The sequence below is a fragment of the Propithecus coquereli genome, unplaced genomic scaffold, assembly GCF_000956105.1.
Source record: "Propithecus coquereli isolate 6110/MARCELLA unplaced genomic scaffold, Pcoq_1.0 Scaffold111, whole genome shotgun sequence".
Lineage (NCBI taxonomy): Eukaryota > Metazoa > Chordata > Mammalia > Primates > Indriidae > Propithecus > Propithecus coquereli.
Genome location: NW_012135081.1, coordinates 4,214,763 through 4,231,852, shown reverse-complemented (window position 1 = coordinate 4,231,852; position 17,090 = coordinate 4,214,763). Strand labels below are relative to the sequence as shown.

The window sequence follows — 17,090 nt, the reverse complement described above, 5'->3', positions numbered from 1 at the left end:
AAGACTCAGACCTTCCACAACAATGCAAAGCCATAAGCTGGTCAGAAGGAGGAAAACCAAGGGCCAGAAAACTGAAGAGTCCTTCAACTGCAATGTATTTACTTTTAAGTCAGAAATGGTTTCTCCACCCCAGCATGAAGGGGAATAGTTAGTTCTTAAAAGGGATGGATTCTTGCCAATCTCAAAATAGGATGATCTACAGAAAGGTAAACTATAGCCCCTGAATGAAAGAGTTCAGTGGGAAATCGAAATGTAAGAAAGGAACTGCTGGATACAGTTTAGAGCTAAGACTTAGTTCATGCAAGGAAGCGGTTGTAGTATGGCCCCACAAGAGTTCAAAAAGAATTTTCCAGAGCTTATACCAAGTCTGAGTGGGGATTTACAGGGATGGAGTATGGAGAGTGAGGTAAGGAGAAGGGAAAACCCAACCAGAAATAATGTCACAGACTCTAGGACAGAAGGACCACATGGGGGAGCTCTAATTAACCTTTTAAAAAACTTAACAGCATGTACCTTTGAAGGTAGTGATAGTTAGCCCCTTAAACATCTGGATTCCTTCCCAGGAATCCTTCCTTAGGGAATACCTGATTAGGTTAAGAGGCCTTCCGATCAAGATACTAGATATAATAAAACCAGGACCCTGGGAGCAGATGGTATCAGCATGACTTAAGTCCTAACTACAGAAGGAGTTTACCAAGTGAGTTGAACCACATGATAAAGGAGCAACTAGTAAGAAAACTCCTACCTGGACAACAAAGGAGACTTCATGCAGACTAGGGGTACGTACGATTTCTACAATGAGTTCTCTAATGTCCTAGGGAGAGCATTATATTTTCAGCACTGTGGCAATGTGTACTTTGGTTAATTAGAAGAGTATCAGAGGACTTCTACCATTATACTTAGAGCATTTACATACTCTTTTATGAACGAGGCCTGTGCCCATTTGGAGATAAGAAAATGAATAGGGCTTCAGGGAGATTAGTACGATTGAGTAAAAGTAAAGCACAAGTTGTTAGTCCTGGCTAGTCACTCATATGATCTATGAATTTAAATTTTTTTAGGGCTTCTATTTTTTTATCTGTTAAATGAGAAGATCAATGAGTTACAGATTAATTGATCCATTAGGTTCCTTCCAAATCTAAGCATATGATTTCCTACTCATAACAACAGTGTTGGTGAAGAGAGGGCAGAGAATATTAAAAAAGGTAAAGAATCTTGCTTGATTAATCAAAATTGGTCTAGGATCATTGGATAGCATCCTTTCAAGTTCTAGGCAATGTCACAGGTTGGTTCTTCAAGATCAACCTAATGTCACAGAAAAAACCCAGGTAATACTACTTTTGAGCAATGCAGACAGAAACTGCCTAATTTTATTATATTTATCCCACTCTCCCACCCCTTCCCTGGTTTGGGGTAAAGAAATACATTCTCTGTATGTATGCCCTGGAAGAGATCTTCATAGTAACCACTCACTAGATGGACACCCTTGTTACCTGGTGCTGTTGACAGGGTAAGGGACTGATAAATCAGATAAACGACTCTTCACTAATGAAGCTTTCTGCCAATTATGGAGGACCCCCAGGATCTAAACTGTCACAGGCCCATATCTCTTTGTGGGAATACTGACGAAGGATTATAAAATTAACCTGGGATACAAAAAGGCCCCAGTCGGTTGTACAGACTTCCTAATTGAGTAGTAGCCACAAGTCACAAGCTCCCACCCCTTTACCCTTCACAGCACACGGTGAACTAAGGTTCTTACTGTGGCAACTTTATTACAGCTAGAAACACAAATCTGGTCAAGAAAGCCTGCTGATATAGCTTAATCATTAAATAATTAATTAAAAAAGGGTTAACGGACAAGCTTTTATTCATTAACACAGAGCCTAACACATTATTATATTGCAAGGCAGAATAAAGCTACAAAAAAAGGTAACAACAAGAAAGAAGAGCAAGAACTGTGGCTCTAAAGAATTCAACAAGTCAGACTCTGAAACAGGCACTCAGATGAAGCCTAAACCTAAACAAGGGTTACCAGCCCCCACCCCCACCCAGTTATCCCAAGTAGTAAAAAGGAAACGTTCACAAGCTCACAATAGTTTGGTTCTCACCAATGTTAACAAAGGAAAACAAAATGAACCAAAAACACTTGAGGAAGTGCCTCAAGATATGCAATCAGTAGGGTGAGAATCTCTGTTTCTCTCCTTTCAGTTTGTTAGTTACACATGGCACAGCAGAGTTGGTGGTGGTGGCAGCTGAAGCCCCGGTACCCTTAGCAGCAGACACAACATTTAGAGCCAGGAGAGGGATGGGTTTCATGCCAAGCAGACTGGAGACACAAGGGGCGGTCGGAAGAGGGTTGGGGAGGCTGGAGGGTGCGTCGGAGGTCCCCGCTGTGGCGAGCGAGGGGGTGGTGGTGGAGGAGGAAGAAGAAGAAGAAGGGGTGGAGGGTTGAGAGAGGTTGATGCTGAGGTGATCAGGGATCGTGACGGAGGCTGCCTGGGAGGAGGGTTTAGCGTTTTCTAAACTGTAACAGAGGAAAAAAAGGAACAAAAAAAAAAGGGTGGGTGGACGGGAAGACCACAAAAGGGAAAAAGTACAGGACAAAAACCGCTTCAGTCATATCAGTGTCTCTGACTGCCAATTAGGAAGAACTAATATCAACTTCTGACAAGCTGTCTCTCTTTTAAAAATCTGTGTCCCACCCTCTAAATATGTATACTTTGCCACCTTTCCATTGCACATGCTATTTAAAACTGCTACGGTGAAGAAAAGGCTGACAGACTGAGAAATCACACAGCACTTATTTCCAGGTATCTGACACACTGACCCAACCCAGATGTCAAAGGAATGATTTCAGGTAGAAAATCAGAGCATTCATCAATCTCTAAACAAGGAAGAAATGTTTCCTCCAATCCCCTCTCCATTTCCCATTCTAATAGAAAATTAATTACCCAGTAATTACCTGTGAAGCTTTTAATGTTAATCAGTTTTTTTGTTTTGTATTGTTTGAGACTCGGTTTCATTCTGTTGCCTGGGTTAGAGTGCAATGGTGTCATCAGAGCCCACTGCAACCTCAAACTCCTGGGCTCAAGTGATCCGCCTGCTTCAACCTCCTAAGCAGCTTGTACTACAGGTGCCTACCACTACGCCTGGCTAACTTTTTACATCCTCACAGCAGAGGAACCAATGTTAGAATGGAAAGGGACAAAAGTCCAAAGTAGGTCACTAATTCAAATTTCGAAGAATGCAGCATTTTCAATGAAAAATGCGGAGAACAAAAATGTAGGTAAAAACCAGGAAAGCTTTTCTGGTGGGAGGTAATATAAAATGCTTTGTTTTTACTGACCATACTTCATGTGGATCTTTCAGAACCGGAAGAGAGAAACTCAAGTACTACCTAAATATTTACATTTAAAAAGCAAAAATAATGTTGCTTCTACTCCTAAAGTAAGCTCCAAATAACAGCAAGAATCTGCATCTCCCAAAACCTCTATGTGCCTCCATCAGAACTACAGATGTTTGCTGAAGTTTGTCTCAATAACTGACCCCAGAAGGCAAAATCTTGGAGGGCAGAAAGAATCCTCTTAAATCCCTATTTTCATTTACCTACGTCCAGGGACAGGAGCAATTCATAAAGGAGGGGGATACAGAAGTCACCTAACTGCACAAAGGAGCAGACTGACACCATGAAAACTCAAGAGACAGCAGAAATGCTCAGAATCCATTAATGAAAGCAGAGAAAGCCTTCTTGCCTAGTATTAAAAAAACAAACCAAAAAACCAGTTTGATTTCTGCATTCAAACTGGACCAAGATGAGGAAGTGAAGAGTAAGCTTTGGGTGTGCATAGTCCTTCCTTTGGTGTTAAATGAAGCTTCAAGGTTTTCCCAATCCATGTCTTGGATGGTTTTTTAAAAATAGGATGATCCTCAACAGCTAAGACATTCAGTAAGAATGATCCTGAAAACAATGACTTTAAGCAGAGAAGTTCTCCTTCCTTACAGCATAGCCAGTGACCTAGTGCCCCTAGGGGCCAGGCAAGCAAGTCACATTTAAACAGTGACAATATTAAACACTCTGACAATACTCAGGGCAAGCCTACCCAAAGCAGAAGAAAACAATTTCCAGCTTTCAAGAACATGATTCTTGCCACTTAAAAATTCCCTTCAATACCCCAATTACAAACAAGAAAACAAATCTTTGCAAACAGCCTCTGAGCAAAAGCTTACTACCACTTCATTCTGAACATTAAGGACTTGATGTGCTTGGTGGCTGAACAAGAAAGATCTAGAATGTCTTTTCTATAAGTAGACAATACTCTCCATAAAAAGGATAGCACTAAGTCCCTTGGGAAATGGGCTACTAACACTGGTTTAAAATGTTACTAAGTAATTAAGGGTGTGACTTAAGCCCATGAGCTTAGAAAGCAAAAAATATAAATGCTCTGTAGGATGCCTATTTGACTTTGAACACTGTTCTACACTGTAACATTAGCTAGGTATTGACAAGGGACATAAAACCTCAGGAAGTCATTAAGAAATGAGACTGGGGTGGACATGACATATAAAGTACACTTGGCATTTCTGAAACATTCCAATACCTGTATTTCCCCCTTTCCCACAAGCTATGAACAATGGAATACATTTGCAATTTGAGAAAAATGGCTATTTTCAGAATAAATGGTAATGGCTGCCTCCAAGAAACTTCCCTATCACATTACTCCATTACTTTTAGTTATTAAAGGTGCTTTGGACCCCAAATCAATGTAAGAAATAGTGATCTATATGACATGTAGAACAAGAGAGACGCATATTTGGTTTTGTCTGTTCATAGGGTTGCTCTAGCAAGAAGACTGTAGTACTATTGAAGACATATAACATCCTTTCCACTACCCAAAGCATCAAAAGTCAAATGCAAGCTATCTATGCATGTCCTATGAAAATTTACTGCCATCTTTTTCTTCTACACTAAAGATGGAGGAAAGCAGGGCTAGACTTTCTTTGGCCATTTCTACCCATCCCCCAATTAACCTCATATTTAATAACATACTGCAGCTTTCCCCAACACACACATTACTATGTGGGCATTAATAAGACAAAAGGTAGTGCAACCTTACCTGACATTGATAAGATATTGAGCCAGGCTAATGCTGGCAGCAGATCCAGTGATGGTAACCTGCCTATCAGTAGATCCTTCCACTGGGTTCGCAATTTTGATCTGCGCCCCAGACATCTGACGGATCTCATTGATTTTGGCGCCTTGACGCCCGATTATGCAGCCAATCAACTTAAGGGAGGAAAAACAAGGCACACCAAATTAATTAGAGTTGCATCACTAGGTACAAGAATTCCATCCCATCCCTCTACCTTCTTCGTCTTTTTTTTTTTTTTTTTTTTAAGACAGAGTCTCACTCTGTTGCCTGGGTTAGAGTGCCGTGGCGTCAGCCTAGCTCACAGCAACCTCAAACTCCTGAGATCAAGCAATCCTTTTGCCTCAGCCTCCTGAGTAGCTGGGACTACAGGCATGCGCCACCATGCCCAGCTAATTTTTTCTATGTATTTTTAGTTATCCAGCTAATTTCTTTCTATTTTTAGTAGAGACAGGGTCTCACTGTTGCTCAGGCTGGTCTTGACCTCCTGGTCTTGAGTGATCCTCCCGCCTCGGCCTCCCAGAGTGCTAGAATTACAGGCGTGAACCACCACGCCTGGCCTTCAACTTGTCTTGACCCATTCTTCCGTCTGACTGCTGTAGGTCAGAGCCAACTATGAGCTAGCTAACTCCTAGGTCCAAGCATTAGCTCTCCATTATTTCTGTCCTCAGAACATTAATTCCAAAGACAAAATAAACCAGAGCCAAATAAAAAACCTAGTTACATGGCTAGGAATAGAGATACAGATAAAGGTACATTGTTTCTGACAGCAAAGATGCTTAAACTCACACGATTACTACCATACTACACTGACAAGAATTTTGGCCAATTTCTAATGCTTTTGCCTTGGGAAAAGGTTAAATATTGGTCTACATTTGCACTGTCCAATATAATAAATAGCAATATGTGGTTATTGAATACCTGTACTATGACAAGTAAGACTGAGGAACTAAATTTATTGTTTTTATTATTCTTTTTTTTTTTTCTTTTTTGAGACAGAGTTTCACTCTGTTGCCCTGGCTAGAGTGAGTGCCGTGGCGTTAGCCTAGCTCACAGCAACCTCAAACTCCTGGGCTCAAGTGATCCTACTGCCTCAGCCTCCCGAGTAGCTGGGACTACAGGCATGCGCCACCATGCCCGGCTAATTTTTTCTATATATTTTTAGCTGTCCAATTAATTTCTTTCATTTTTAGTAGAGACGGGGTCTCGCTCTTGCTCAGGCTGGTCTCGAACTCCTGAGCTCAAACAATCCACCCGCCTCAGCCTCCCAGAGTGCTAGGATTATAGGCGTGAGCCACCGCGCCCGGCCTGTTTTTATTATTCTTAATGTGAACATGTGGTTAGTGACCATCATCTTAGCAAAGATTTAACAATCAAGAACCACTGCACCCTATGCTTTAAGTCTCAACCTTGTGATTCTACAAGACTTCCATTTATTTAAAACCAATTTTCTTATTTTCATCACATGCAACCCAACTAACCATACTTACATCGTTTGGAATGGTGAGTTCATGAGAAGTAGTCTGAGCAGATGCATCCAAACCTGCTAAAAGACAGAAGAAAGCAAGAAAGTTCAATGCACAGCATTCAAAACCCCACTGCTGCACATTAAACTAACAGAAAGAAATAAACTGGAAACCCAGCATTGGCTGTTGGGATTCGTCACTAACTTGGAAGCCTCCAAAGAGGAAAGACGGGGAGAAGGGTGCAGAAATAATGCTGGAAAGATTCTTCTGTACACTCAGAAGAGCTGATTTCATGCCATTTCCTGCAAAGCCCAGCCTCTTAGGGATATAGGGGGATGAAAGCAAGGGGCAAGGGAGTGTGGTATCCTCAAACAGGACCAAAAACTAAACAAGTCCCTCTGTACTTCTACCCTTTTTCTGCTTAGGATTTCCTGCTGTTGTATTCCAATTTTATCTCACCTGATGCTCACTAGGCACCAGTGCCAATAACATTCCTGTTAATGGGTACCATGGACTTTTGGCACACATGCAGTTGCTTTAAATATACCTGTATCAGATTAACACCCTCCACCACCCCTATCCTCCTAAACTTGAAGGTCAGATAGAATGAAATGGCAGTCAGGTGAGGGGAGTTCATTTCTCCAGATTTACTCCCTGTCTTCTGCTCAATAATTTGTTCTGTCTTTTGTTTTCCAAAGAAAAAGAAAAAAAAACCTCATCCGCAAAAAGCCATATCCATCTATAACAACACCTGGACTTAACCAGTCCAGCTTGCTAACCCTCAAGCCTAATCTTGCTCTCAGCTGTGGCTGCTGGTCTCAACATTTTTAGAAGGGGGTTGGCCAGATCCATCAAGGGACCCCCATGGGGGCACCAGGCCCACCCCTTTGCTCTCGCAGCTCCTCTCTGCCATGTGAATGTTGCTGGTATGGTTCATGGGCAGTGAAACAAGACTCCCACCAGTTTATTAATATAACAGTAGAATACTACAGATTTTTTTTTTTAATCATTACCCCAATAGCCTTTCACCTCTGGAGAGCTGGATTCAATGCCTGTTAAGATACAAGTGAAAATGAGTTTGGTGGTCTCATCCTAACCCTATCGGACAAGTTATTCCTTATACAGAAAAGCCCAAAAAAACAAAACAAAACAAAAACAAAAACAAAAAAACACTACACAATTTGGCACAAATGGATGGTCTCTACCCAAGCCTGTGAATAGCTGGTGGAGAGAAAGGGGATGCTGATCAGATTAAGGGGGCAGCAGTCAGGATGGTTCAAAGAAATACCAGCCTACCCTTTGCCTGACAAGCATCCCCAGACCTCACCCCCAAACCTTCCAGGGACTTTTTTCTTCTTTTAGAATAACTGACCCCAAATGAAAACCACGTTAACAAACACATTACCTCCTTGGGCTTAGCCATAGTAGACAGGCAAGTTTAAACCAGCAGGATGCTGGGTAACCAAGTTTGTTTTAAACAGATGACAAGCTGAGAGACCTTGGGACTGGCCTCTGTCTTGCACTACACCTTACAAAAATAAACACTGAGGCATCCATACCACTGAATCCGGTGTTGCCATGCGTCATAGGAAAATGAGACTGTTGCATTGCCAACTGGTGCAGCTTGGTCAACTGCAAGGAGGAAACAGGAAAGACTGGCATTAGAAGAGTTAACAGTCAGGGCTCAAGCACATTCAAATTTGAAAATGTAAAGCTCCTGATCCCCAAAGTTGACTCTACTACTCAACCTAAAACGGAAGGTAGTGATAGGGCTTACGTCACAATCCTGGGGAAGGGCAGATTATGAACAGTAAGGGTTAGAAACGGAGTGTCAGTGTAAGAGAATGAATGCATTTTGGGTGTGTGAAACGGTAAGCAATATAGCACTTGCCCAACAACCATCCCTTTTGTGGGCTATTTAATGAAGGTGCTTGCAGCCATTGCAACAGTTGCCCCAGGGACAAGCACGGACAGGATAGGTAAACAAACTGTGCAGTGGTGCTAGGGAAAACACACCATGCAGGATTTCATCAGTATTGGGAAGAGGGAAGGAGATGAAGGGGGGCAGGGAAACTGCAAGGAGGAGACAGGTTAAGAAGAAACCAAATTGGGTTTAGTCCCACCATCACCACTGACTTCTACAGCTATTTTTCTTCATCTATACAAAATGTCCTGGCTGTTGTAAAATAATCCTTCAAGTCCCTCTCCTGGTTCCTACCACTAACCAAGAACCAAACTCAACTTCCTAAATCTAATGCTCAGCACCTGAAAAGGTTAGTAAGGATAAACGAAAGTGCAGAAAGAAATGTCCTTAAACAAAGTCTAAACACTGGCATTTTAAAATAAGAACTTTTATTGGCAAGAAAGGTTTTTTGAGTTGAAGTCCAAATTTTTAGCTTCCTATCCCTCCCTACGCAAATAAGCCCCTTCCTTCCCACCAAATACTTTAAAAATGGTCCCCCAGATAGAGGAGTACCCAAAAGCAAATCCAATCCCCCCACACCCCCCATGAAAAGGAGAAATCCATGCAGGGAAGCACAGCCCACTTTCAATTTAAACTGTGCCCTGAGATAACATGACAATATACCATGGTACATTTCTCTTCCAGAGTAATCTGAAACACGGGTAAAAGTAGAAGCTAATAATCTGAATCATAATTTAAATGTCAAAAGGCAAACAAAGCACTACTATTCTCTGATTAAAGATTAATTTTTTAAGGCATGAAATATGGGGTTCACCTTGTGAGGAAAACAACATTTCAAATGTTTAAGACCCAACTCACTTCTGGCTACTTGGGAGAAAGGAGTGAGACAATTTTGGATGGGAAAGGGAACTTTTCAAAACAAGAAGTGAAAACAAAACTTACATCTGGCTGTGGAATGGCATACTGTCCTTGAATGGTATAGGCCTACAAAAGGAGGAAAACAGTTCCTATTAAAAACCAATCACGGACAGCCACCCAGTGGGGGGGAAAAAGACAGATTTCAACTAGCCAGGAAGCCAGAGTTGAACTAGAGAAGGGGGAGGCCAGGGATTGAGGCAGTAGATGGAATCTCACAAATACAGTCAGACCCAAATTGGCCTTCTTTGAACCCTAAATATAACGACTTTATTATGGGGATCCTATAAAGGTAACCAAATTCCCTGGAATCAAACACAAAACATACACATCTTAATGAAAATGTGGGAAGTGAGATTAAGCAATGCCTCGACTGACCAAGCCCCACTCTTCCAGTATATAAGATAGCCTAGGAGAAATAATGGTCTCTTCCCTCACCACCCCAACCCTTCTACCAATCATGGTGATGTGAGTATCTGCACAAACCTACATGGCATGTTTTGAAACACTTCTCTTTCCCTATCTTATTTTTCTCTGTATCTGCCTACAGACCTTAAGTACACTGGAAGCTAGCTAGGTCCCTAACACTAAGGAGCTGACCACAGGAACACACACAAAAAAACCACTGTGTTCTACAGTCCTACCTTCTCCCTCCTCCCCTCCATAAAAGGCACTTGCAGCTCCCACTGTGCCCTCCTCCCCCCACACCATAACCTCCCAAAAAGGGAGTTGGGTCTTTAGGGCAATGGGGTGGGGAACGAGGAGGAAAGGAAAAGGGAACAGCAAGGGAGGGGGAGGAAGGAGTGGCTGATTAACAGGATGTGAAGCTCCTCACATCACAGTGGCCAGTACCCCCAAAAGTGCACCCAGGTAGGGGTGGGAGGAAGGTGAAAATGGGGTGGGAGGAGTGGGAGAGGGGGAAGAGGGGTTGAACAAAAAAAATTAAAAAAAAAAAAAAAAAAAAAAAAAGAGTTGGTGTTACCATCTGGTGGGCTACGCGGCCTGTGGAAATGAGGTGGGGGGGGTCAGTCCAGGTCCCCGTGGACAGGTGGTGTCCACAGCACAAAAATCACCAGCGCCACTGGCCCCCCGCGTGTTGGCAGTCTCGGCTGAGGCGGAAGGATTGAGTGAGCCTTGGAGACTGAACATCCCCTCTCACCTCTAGAGGTGGTCCCTCCAGGTCAGGGTTGAGGCACATGGACGGGGTGGTGTGGGGAAAGCTCGCACTGTCGCTGCCTGTGCTGTACCTGTCCTGTGGATAAATAGAGGATTTCAGTCTCCAGGGCTGTCAATCCGGCACCTTGTCACCAGCATGAAATTCACACAAAAAAAAGGTTGTTTATTTTTTCCTTTTTCCTTTAAAAAGGAGCTCACGACACAATTTGAAACGAGCTGCAATCAGTGAATTAAAAAAAAAAGTTACCTAGTGGCAGATTTCACACTGAACAATTGGGCTATATTCAGTAAGAGTAAAGGGGTGGGGCAACAGAGCTGATGCCAGCTCCTGGTCAGTGTAGGATTAAGTTAAACCCCTACAGAGCCCACTTTGCCACAAAGAACAAAAGACACAGGTCCATCTGTGGACATCATATGAACTAGTCCATTTAAAAAGGCCCATTGGAATGATCCACGACAGGGCCACTCATGGAAGAAGCTCTAAGCTTTTAGAGGGTGGTCAACTGAATAAAGAGGGAGGGTGGGTAGGGAAGCAAAGAGGTATGAATGGGGAGGGACAGGGAAGGGAAAAAAAGGAAGTAAAGGAAGAATGTTAAGTAGAGAGGATTGCTGCCACCCAGCATGGGACTCTTTGTAATACCAAATGGGAGTGCAAGAATCCAGAAGAGCAAGAACCTGGAGTTCCTGGGGAGAAGGAGAAACTCCCAAGGATAACCCCTCCTGGCTACAATGACTCTGGGACTTTGCTTATCTTGCCTGACTATCCATACTGACTGAGGGTCCTTTGCCCAAACCAGTTTGTACAGGCTAATGCTAAAATCAAGGCACTAAACCATCTCAAGACACTGTAAACATGATTAACTTCTTGCGTAAGCTTCCAAAACTACGTGACAGACTAAGCCTCCTAAAACTAGTTGAGTTTTATGCCAATTCAAGTGAATGAGATGTACTCCAAGATTATGCTTCTCCTCTAAATGGCTCCCAGATCAAATACAAATAAGATGGAACTAGTTGAATAAATACACTTGCTACCAAAATCAAAGTCACTATTCCAACGTGAGTCTCAATACAGTCATCCCTAGTTGTCCCTAGGTATCCGTGGGGGATTGGTTCTAGGATCCCTGCCCCCACACCATGGATACCAAAACCCATGGCTGCTCAAGTCCTTTCCATAAAATGGTGTAGTACTGGTATATAACCTAAACACATCCTCCTGTATACTTTAAATCTCTAGGTTACTTACAATACCTAATAGAATCTAAGTGCTAGGCAGATAGTTGTTTTACTATGCTGTTTAGGGAATAATGACAAGGGAAAAAGTCTGTACATGTTCAGTACAAACACAACCACCCTTTTTGTTCTGCATATTTTCGACCCGAGGTTGGATGAACCCATGGATGTGGAACCCAGACACGAAGGGCCAACTTCAGTATTTTAAAAACTGACCTACCTACTTACTCCTCAAACACTAACCAACAAAACATAAGACTACCATGATGCTGATCAATGCTCGTCAAAAAATTCTAACTTCAGAATAACCCATGTGCCAAAGATCAAGAGTTTAGGTTCGTGAGGAAGGAGCAAGGACAGGCCAAGGAGGTGCTTTGGTGTTTTGCTCTAACACCAAAGATCACAGCACCACAGCCCAATGCGCTCCCCCCTTCTATTCTTGCACCCTGAACTCTTACCCCAGCTGATTTCAGTTATGCCATGTGGGTTCAAACCAGTGTTTATGAGGTTAAGAGCCTGGGGGACAACACACTGGAGTTTGGGAGTGAAGGGGTAGGAGTAGGGGAGGTGAGGTGGAGGGAAGGGAAAGTTTGTAGGACACTCAAGTTCAGGACCCCCCCCAATTTTGAGACCACCATCCAGAATCTCCTTCAGAGGTCCAACTCTTGGCTACTTTTATTCAGACCTCTAAAGATCAGCCCCCCACACACAAAACCATGGATGGAGTGGGGGTAGGGAGAGAAGTAGTGGCACCAAGGCAATTTAACTCTTTCTTCTAACCCAACCCATCTTAAATTACCACATAAATTACCTCTTCAGAGTGCCTACAAAACTTCCATTGCCTGCTAAAAATTAAACAAAGGCTTGGCATTCATAGCTTTCTCCGGTACAAAAAATAAAACTAAAAGCAAGTCAAACTATGGCCAGAGTATAGGTTTCAGCAAGCATGCAGAGTGACTTGGTGTGCTGCTGGCAAAGTTGACATTTCAAATATAATCTTTGTTCATTCTAAGCCCACCAGTAAGAATTTTCTTACCTGACCACCTGCAAAGATGACCGGAGAACTGGACGGCTTGGGCCGGTACGGGATGGTCACGCCCTTCGGGGGGGACTGGGAGAGAGTCAGAGGGGAAAAAAACAAAGAGAGATAAGGTTTCAAAGCTGCTTCAGCTGTGTGGCTTTAGCTCACACAGGTCAGTTAAATTTAAAAATTGTAGTATTTCCAACCCCTCACCTACCGAATCGTCTCTGGCTACATCTAATCTCAAATTATCTGCAGTTATTTGTCTTTCATCAAGGTAGATGCCCCTATAACAATCTTACACACTATTTTCTTTTTTGCATGTGACAGACAGGGTCTCACCTCTGCCAGCCAGACTGGAGGACAGTGGCATGATCACACCTCACTGCAAAGTCCAATCTCCTGGCTCATCCTCCCCAGTAGCTAGGACTATAGGTGTGCTCAACCACCATTTTTTGTAGAGATAGAGTCTCACTGTGTTACCCAGGCTGGTCTCAAACTCCTGGCCTCAAGTTATCCTCCCATCTCAGCCTCCCAAAGTGCTGAGATTATAGGCATCAACCACTGCAGCAAGTTAATGAAGATGAAAAACTGCTATGTGTATACATGTACATTTTAGTTGGTAATTTTTAGGATCTCACATTTTGGCCTGAATAGAAAATAAAACCAAAATTGGAAATAAAGTATGCAAATGTTTTGTCTAAGATAACATAGACAATATCTACAAATGGTACAAAGACCCAACCAAGATTTTTCTAAACTCTACTTCAAAATCCTACTTTCCTTTCTCACCAGTTAGACCAACTCCATATCACAAATCTAAGAACACTTAATTTCCCTTAATTCTGTCACTTTTTGGTTTTAATTGAATGATAGTAAATTATCAGGACCTCACAAGTCATTCAGAATCATCATCATAAATACATTTTTCTATTCTATTTAACTATCATCTTGAATATTCTGCTTCAAATCAAGAAACTAATTTAAACAACATGTCGAAGTTCCACATAACCAAAATATAGTAACTCAAAAAGTTACTTAGCTTCTCAGGAACCCAAATACAGCTTTTGTCCAAGTAGTGCATCTTTCCCTACTAACTCTACTAGAATTGCTGTGAACCAAAAGATCACTGCTGCTTAGCAGTTTCTATTTTTGTTCACAGACCGTAAGAAAAAAGTCAAAGCTAGGGGAAGGAAAATATGAACTCAGGAAACCTCTTTCCCTACCCCCATTGGAGGCTTGTAACAGCTTCACCTAATTCTAGTCTTACTAAATATAGATCAGTCCCTCTGTCCCCAGAATCGCCCTTCCCCCATTTTCAGCATGAGCCTGAGGGCTTACCTCCAACATGACCACGCAGATCTGTTTGACACACTCAATGATGGATTGCGGAATGCCAGCAATAGTGATGGCCCGCTCAGTTGAGTTGGGGAGCATATCCCCTGCCACCTGGACCTGAGCCCCCGTACTCTTTGGGGTAGAAAGAAATTCAAAATCAGAAAAAACAGCTTATGCTCTTCCAACTCCTCCCAGTAGCGATTTTAGAGTCCAAAGCTCAATGCATATTCATCCCATTTTCTATCTTAACCCGTTCAGTCTCCTTTCCCACTCTTCCCTTATTCCAGGTTGTGGGCCAATCAAAACCCGACAAATATCACTCATTTCTCATTCTCTTGTTGAACAAATATTTTTATCAAGCCTATTCATTCTATGTGCCACGCACCATTCCAAGTGCTTCCAATACATCAATTTACAAAATCAAGATCTCTGCTCACATGGCACATACAATAGGCTCCCAAAGATGCCAACCAGGAGCCATTCAAGTTTCATTCTAACAAACCAAATTCACTAACCTCCAGATACAATTAAAAGCTCCCATAATTCAATGTAACTTCCGTAATCAAAAAGGGAGTAGAATTACAACTATATACTTCCCATTTTCCCCTTACTATTTAGAAGTTTGGTCAAGGGAAATATTTGCTATTATATCAAAACGTAATCTCTCCAGGTATGAAAAAGAATTACGTAGCCTCATGCAAAAGTTGCCAAATTATGCAAAGTCGCCCAAAAAATGGAAACTGACCACATGCAATAATTGGAAATTCTGGTTAAAATCTATAAATTATATTGTAAAAATCTATCTTTTATTTCCAGTACTATCAGACTGTAATCATCTCATGAAGTGCCAACTTTTCCTAGCTATAAAGAGAGCTAACATTTGGAACAAATAGTTAACATTTCTAAAAGAAGCATGAAAGTCACCAACCTCTCGTATTTCCTTGATCTTGCAACCACCTTTTCCAATGAGAGAGCCACACTGACTAGCAGGGACCACCAGCCTCAGGGTGACCGGGGGTCTACTGGCAGCTGTGCTATTGGTCATAGAGCTGCTGATGTCCTACAAAAAGAAAATTAGTCAGAACACTAGAAGGAGAAGTTTAAGATCCCTCGAAGCCCATAACTGGCATAAAAGAACTGCCTGTCCTCAAGTTTATAGGACAAGTTAGGTCATAACCTACCACTGACAAGAATCAGAATACCACAACCCTCCCCCAAACTATTTCTAATTAAAAATAAAAAATATAAAATTCCTCAGAATTAGATGGCCATAATTTCTTCCATCGCCCTGTGGAGTGTACTTGATAAAGAGAAAAGCGATTGTTTGGCAAATTATAGTTGGCTGGTCAATGGTTAAAAAATACTGGTGTCAAAAATCAATCAAACATTTAGAGAAAGAAAATACAAGGCAACCCAATTTAAACCACCAATTCTACCCTGTTTGTAAACTAAAAAGACCACAAAGTTAGAAACTAGAGAGATTAAATACAATCCTGTGTGTCACTGCTTTAATTTTTTGGTAATAGTACCACTGTATAAATAACAAAACTAGGATGGGTGCGATGGCCCATGCCTGTAATCCCAGCTATGTGGAAGGTCGAGGCAGGAGGATCTCTTGAGCCCAGGAATTCAAGGTTACAGTGAGCCAACATCATGCCACTGCACTCCAGCCTGGGCAACAAAGCTAGACCATGTATCCCTCCCCACCCCTACCCCGCAAAAAACAGAAAGAAGCTGAAGCCCAGAGAATGTGCTCCAATCACATCAAAAGAGCTGTTAATTTGAAATGAAAAGACTGTATTGGCTCAAAACCCCATAATCTTTCCCATAACAAAATGCTGTGTCCAAAAGTCATGGTTTTAACCTAATTAAGTTTAGCTTTCTGAAGATTAAGTGGTTTAAATATCACTTCTCCCCCTAATCACTATGTAGTAGCTAGCCCCAGAAACTGCTTAAGCATAAGCCCCCTGAAGTCAAGGACATGTTTCTTACTTGGTTAAAAGATAAATAGTACTTTTCTTTTCTTTTTTTTTTCAGCCAGTCAAATTTAGCAGTGGGGAAAATAAATAGTACTTTTCTAAATGTTTTTTAAGCCACAAATTCTGGACTAATAAGGTCCTGCAGGTCAAAAGATAACATTTCTGAGCTTGGCAAGGATAAGATTTCAGGCACTGTTCCCACCAACCAAGCAGCACTCCTCTGCCTTTGGTTATCAATTGCAAAACTAGCTGCATTACTTCAAAAGGGAGAGGGGTTAACAGAAAACCCAGTACAATGGTTGTTCGGCCTCTGAAGGTTGGTGGGGAAAAAACTTCCTTCTGGCAAAAATCTCTTCGTATGGCTATTTTGCTTCTGATGACCTAGGTCTCTACCAAGAATAACTTTTTTTCTTTAAAAAAAAAAAAAAAAGAGATGGGTTCTCCCTATGTTGCCCCAGGCTGGTTTTCAACCCCTGGCCTCAAACAATCTTCCGGCCTCCAATTCTTCTACCCTCAGCCATTGTTGGGATTCCAAGTTTAACTTCTGACTTATCAGATTGTTTTTTTGTTTTTTTTTTTTTTTTAAACAGCATCCTGGCCAGCGCAGTAGCTCACACCTGTAATCCTAGCACTCTGGGACGCCGAGGCAGGCGGATTGTTTCAGCTCAGGAGTTTGAGACCAGCCTGAGTAAGAGCAAGATCCCGTCTCTACTGAAAATAGAAAGAAATTAGGACAACAAAAAAACATAGAGAAAAAATTAGCTGGGCATGGTGGCACATGCCTGTAGTCCCAGCTACTCAGGAGGGTGAGACAGGAGTTTGAGGTTGCTGTGAGCTAGGATGACGCCATGGCACTCTAGCCCGGGCAACACAGTGAAACTCTGTCTCAAA

At 42.1% G+C, this 17,090-nt stretch overlaps 1 protein-coding gene across 11 annotated transcripts in view; it reads right to left on the bottom strand.

Moving 5' to 3' along the window:
- The window catches only part of PCBP2 (poly(rC) binding protein 2), a 28,083-nt gene that overhangs the window by 1,340 nt on the left and 9,653 nt on the right, over window positions 1-17,090 (bottom strand). For 3 of the 11 annotated variants that reach the window (XM_012653128.1, XM_012653143.1, XM_012653135.1), the window contains 9 exons: window positions 15,149-15,280; window positions 14,224-14,352; window positions 12,898-12,984; window positions 10,615-10,707; window positions 9,483-9,524; window positions 8,176-8,248; window positions 7,630-7,668; window positions 6,641-6,696; window positions 5,118-5,287 (listed from right to left, as the gene is read on the bottom strand). In XM_012653128.1, the coding sequence (XP_012508582.1) occupies window positions 5,118-5,287; window positions 6,641-6,696; window positions 7,630-7,668; window positions 8,176-8,248; window positions 9,483-9,524; window positions 10,615-10,707; window positions 12,898-12,984; window positions 14,224-14,352; window positions 15,149-15,280 (821 nt within the window). The remainder of the gene's footprint in view (window positions 1-5,117; window positions 5,288-6,640; window positions 6,697-7,629; window positions 7,669-8,175; window positions 8,249-9,482; window positions 9,525-10,614; window positions 10,708-12,897; window positions 12,985-14,223; window positions 14,353-15,148; window positions 15,281-17,090) is intronic. The other 8 variants (XM_012653152.1, XM_012653159.1, XM_012653165.1 and 5 more) reach the window with 8 other exon arrangements.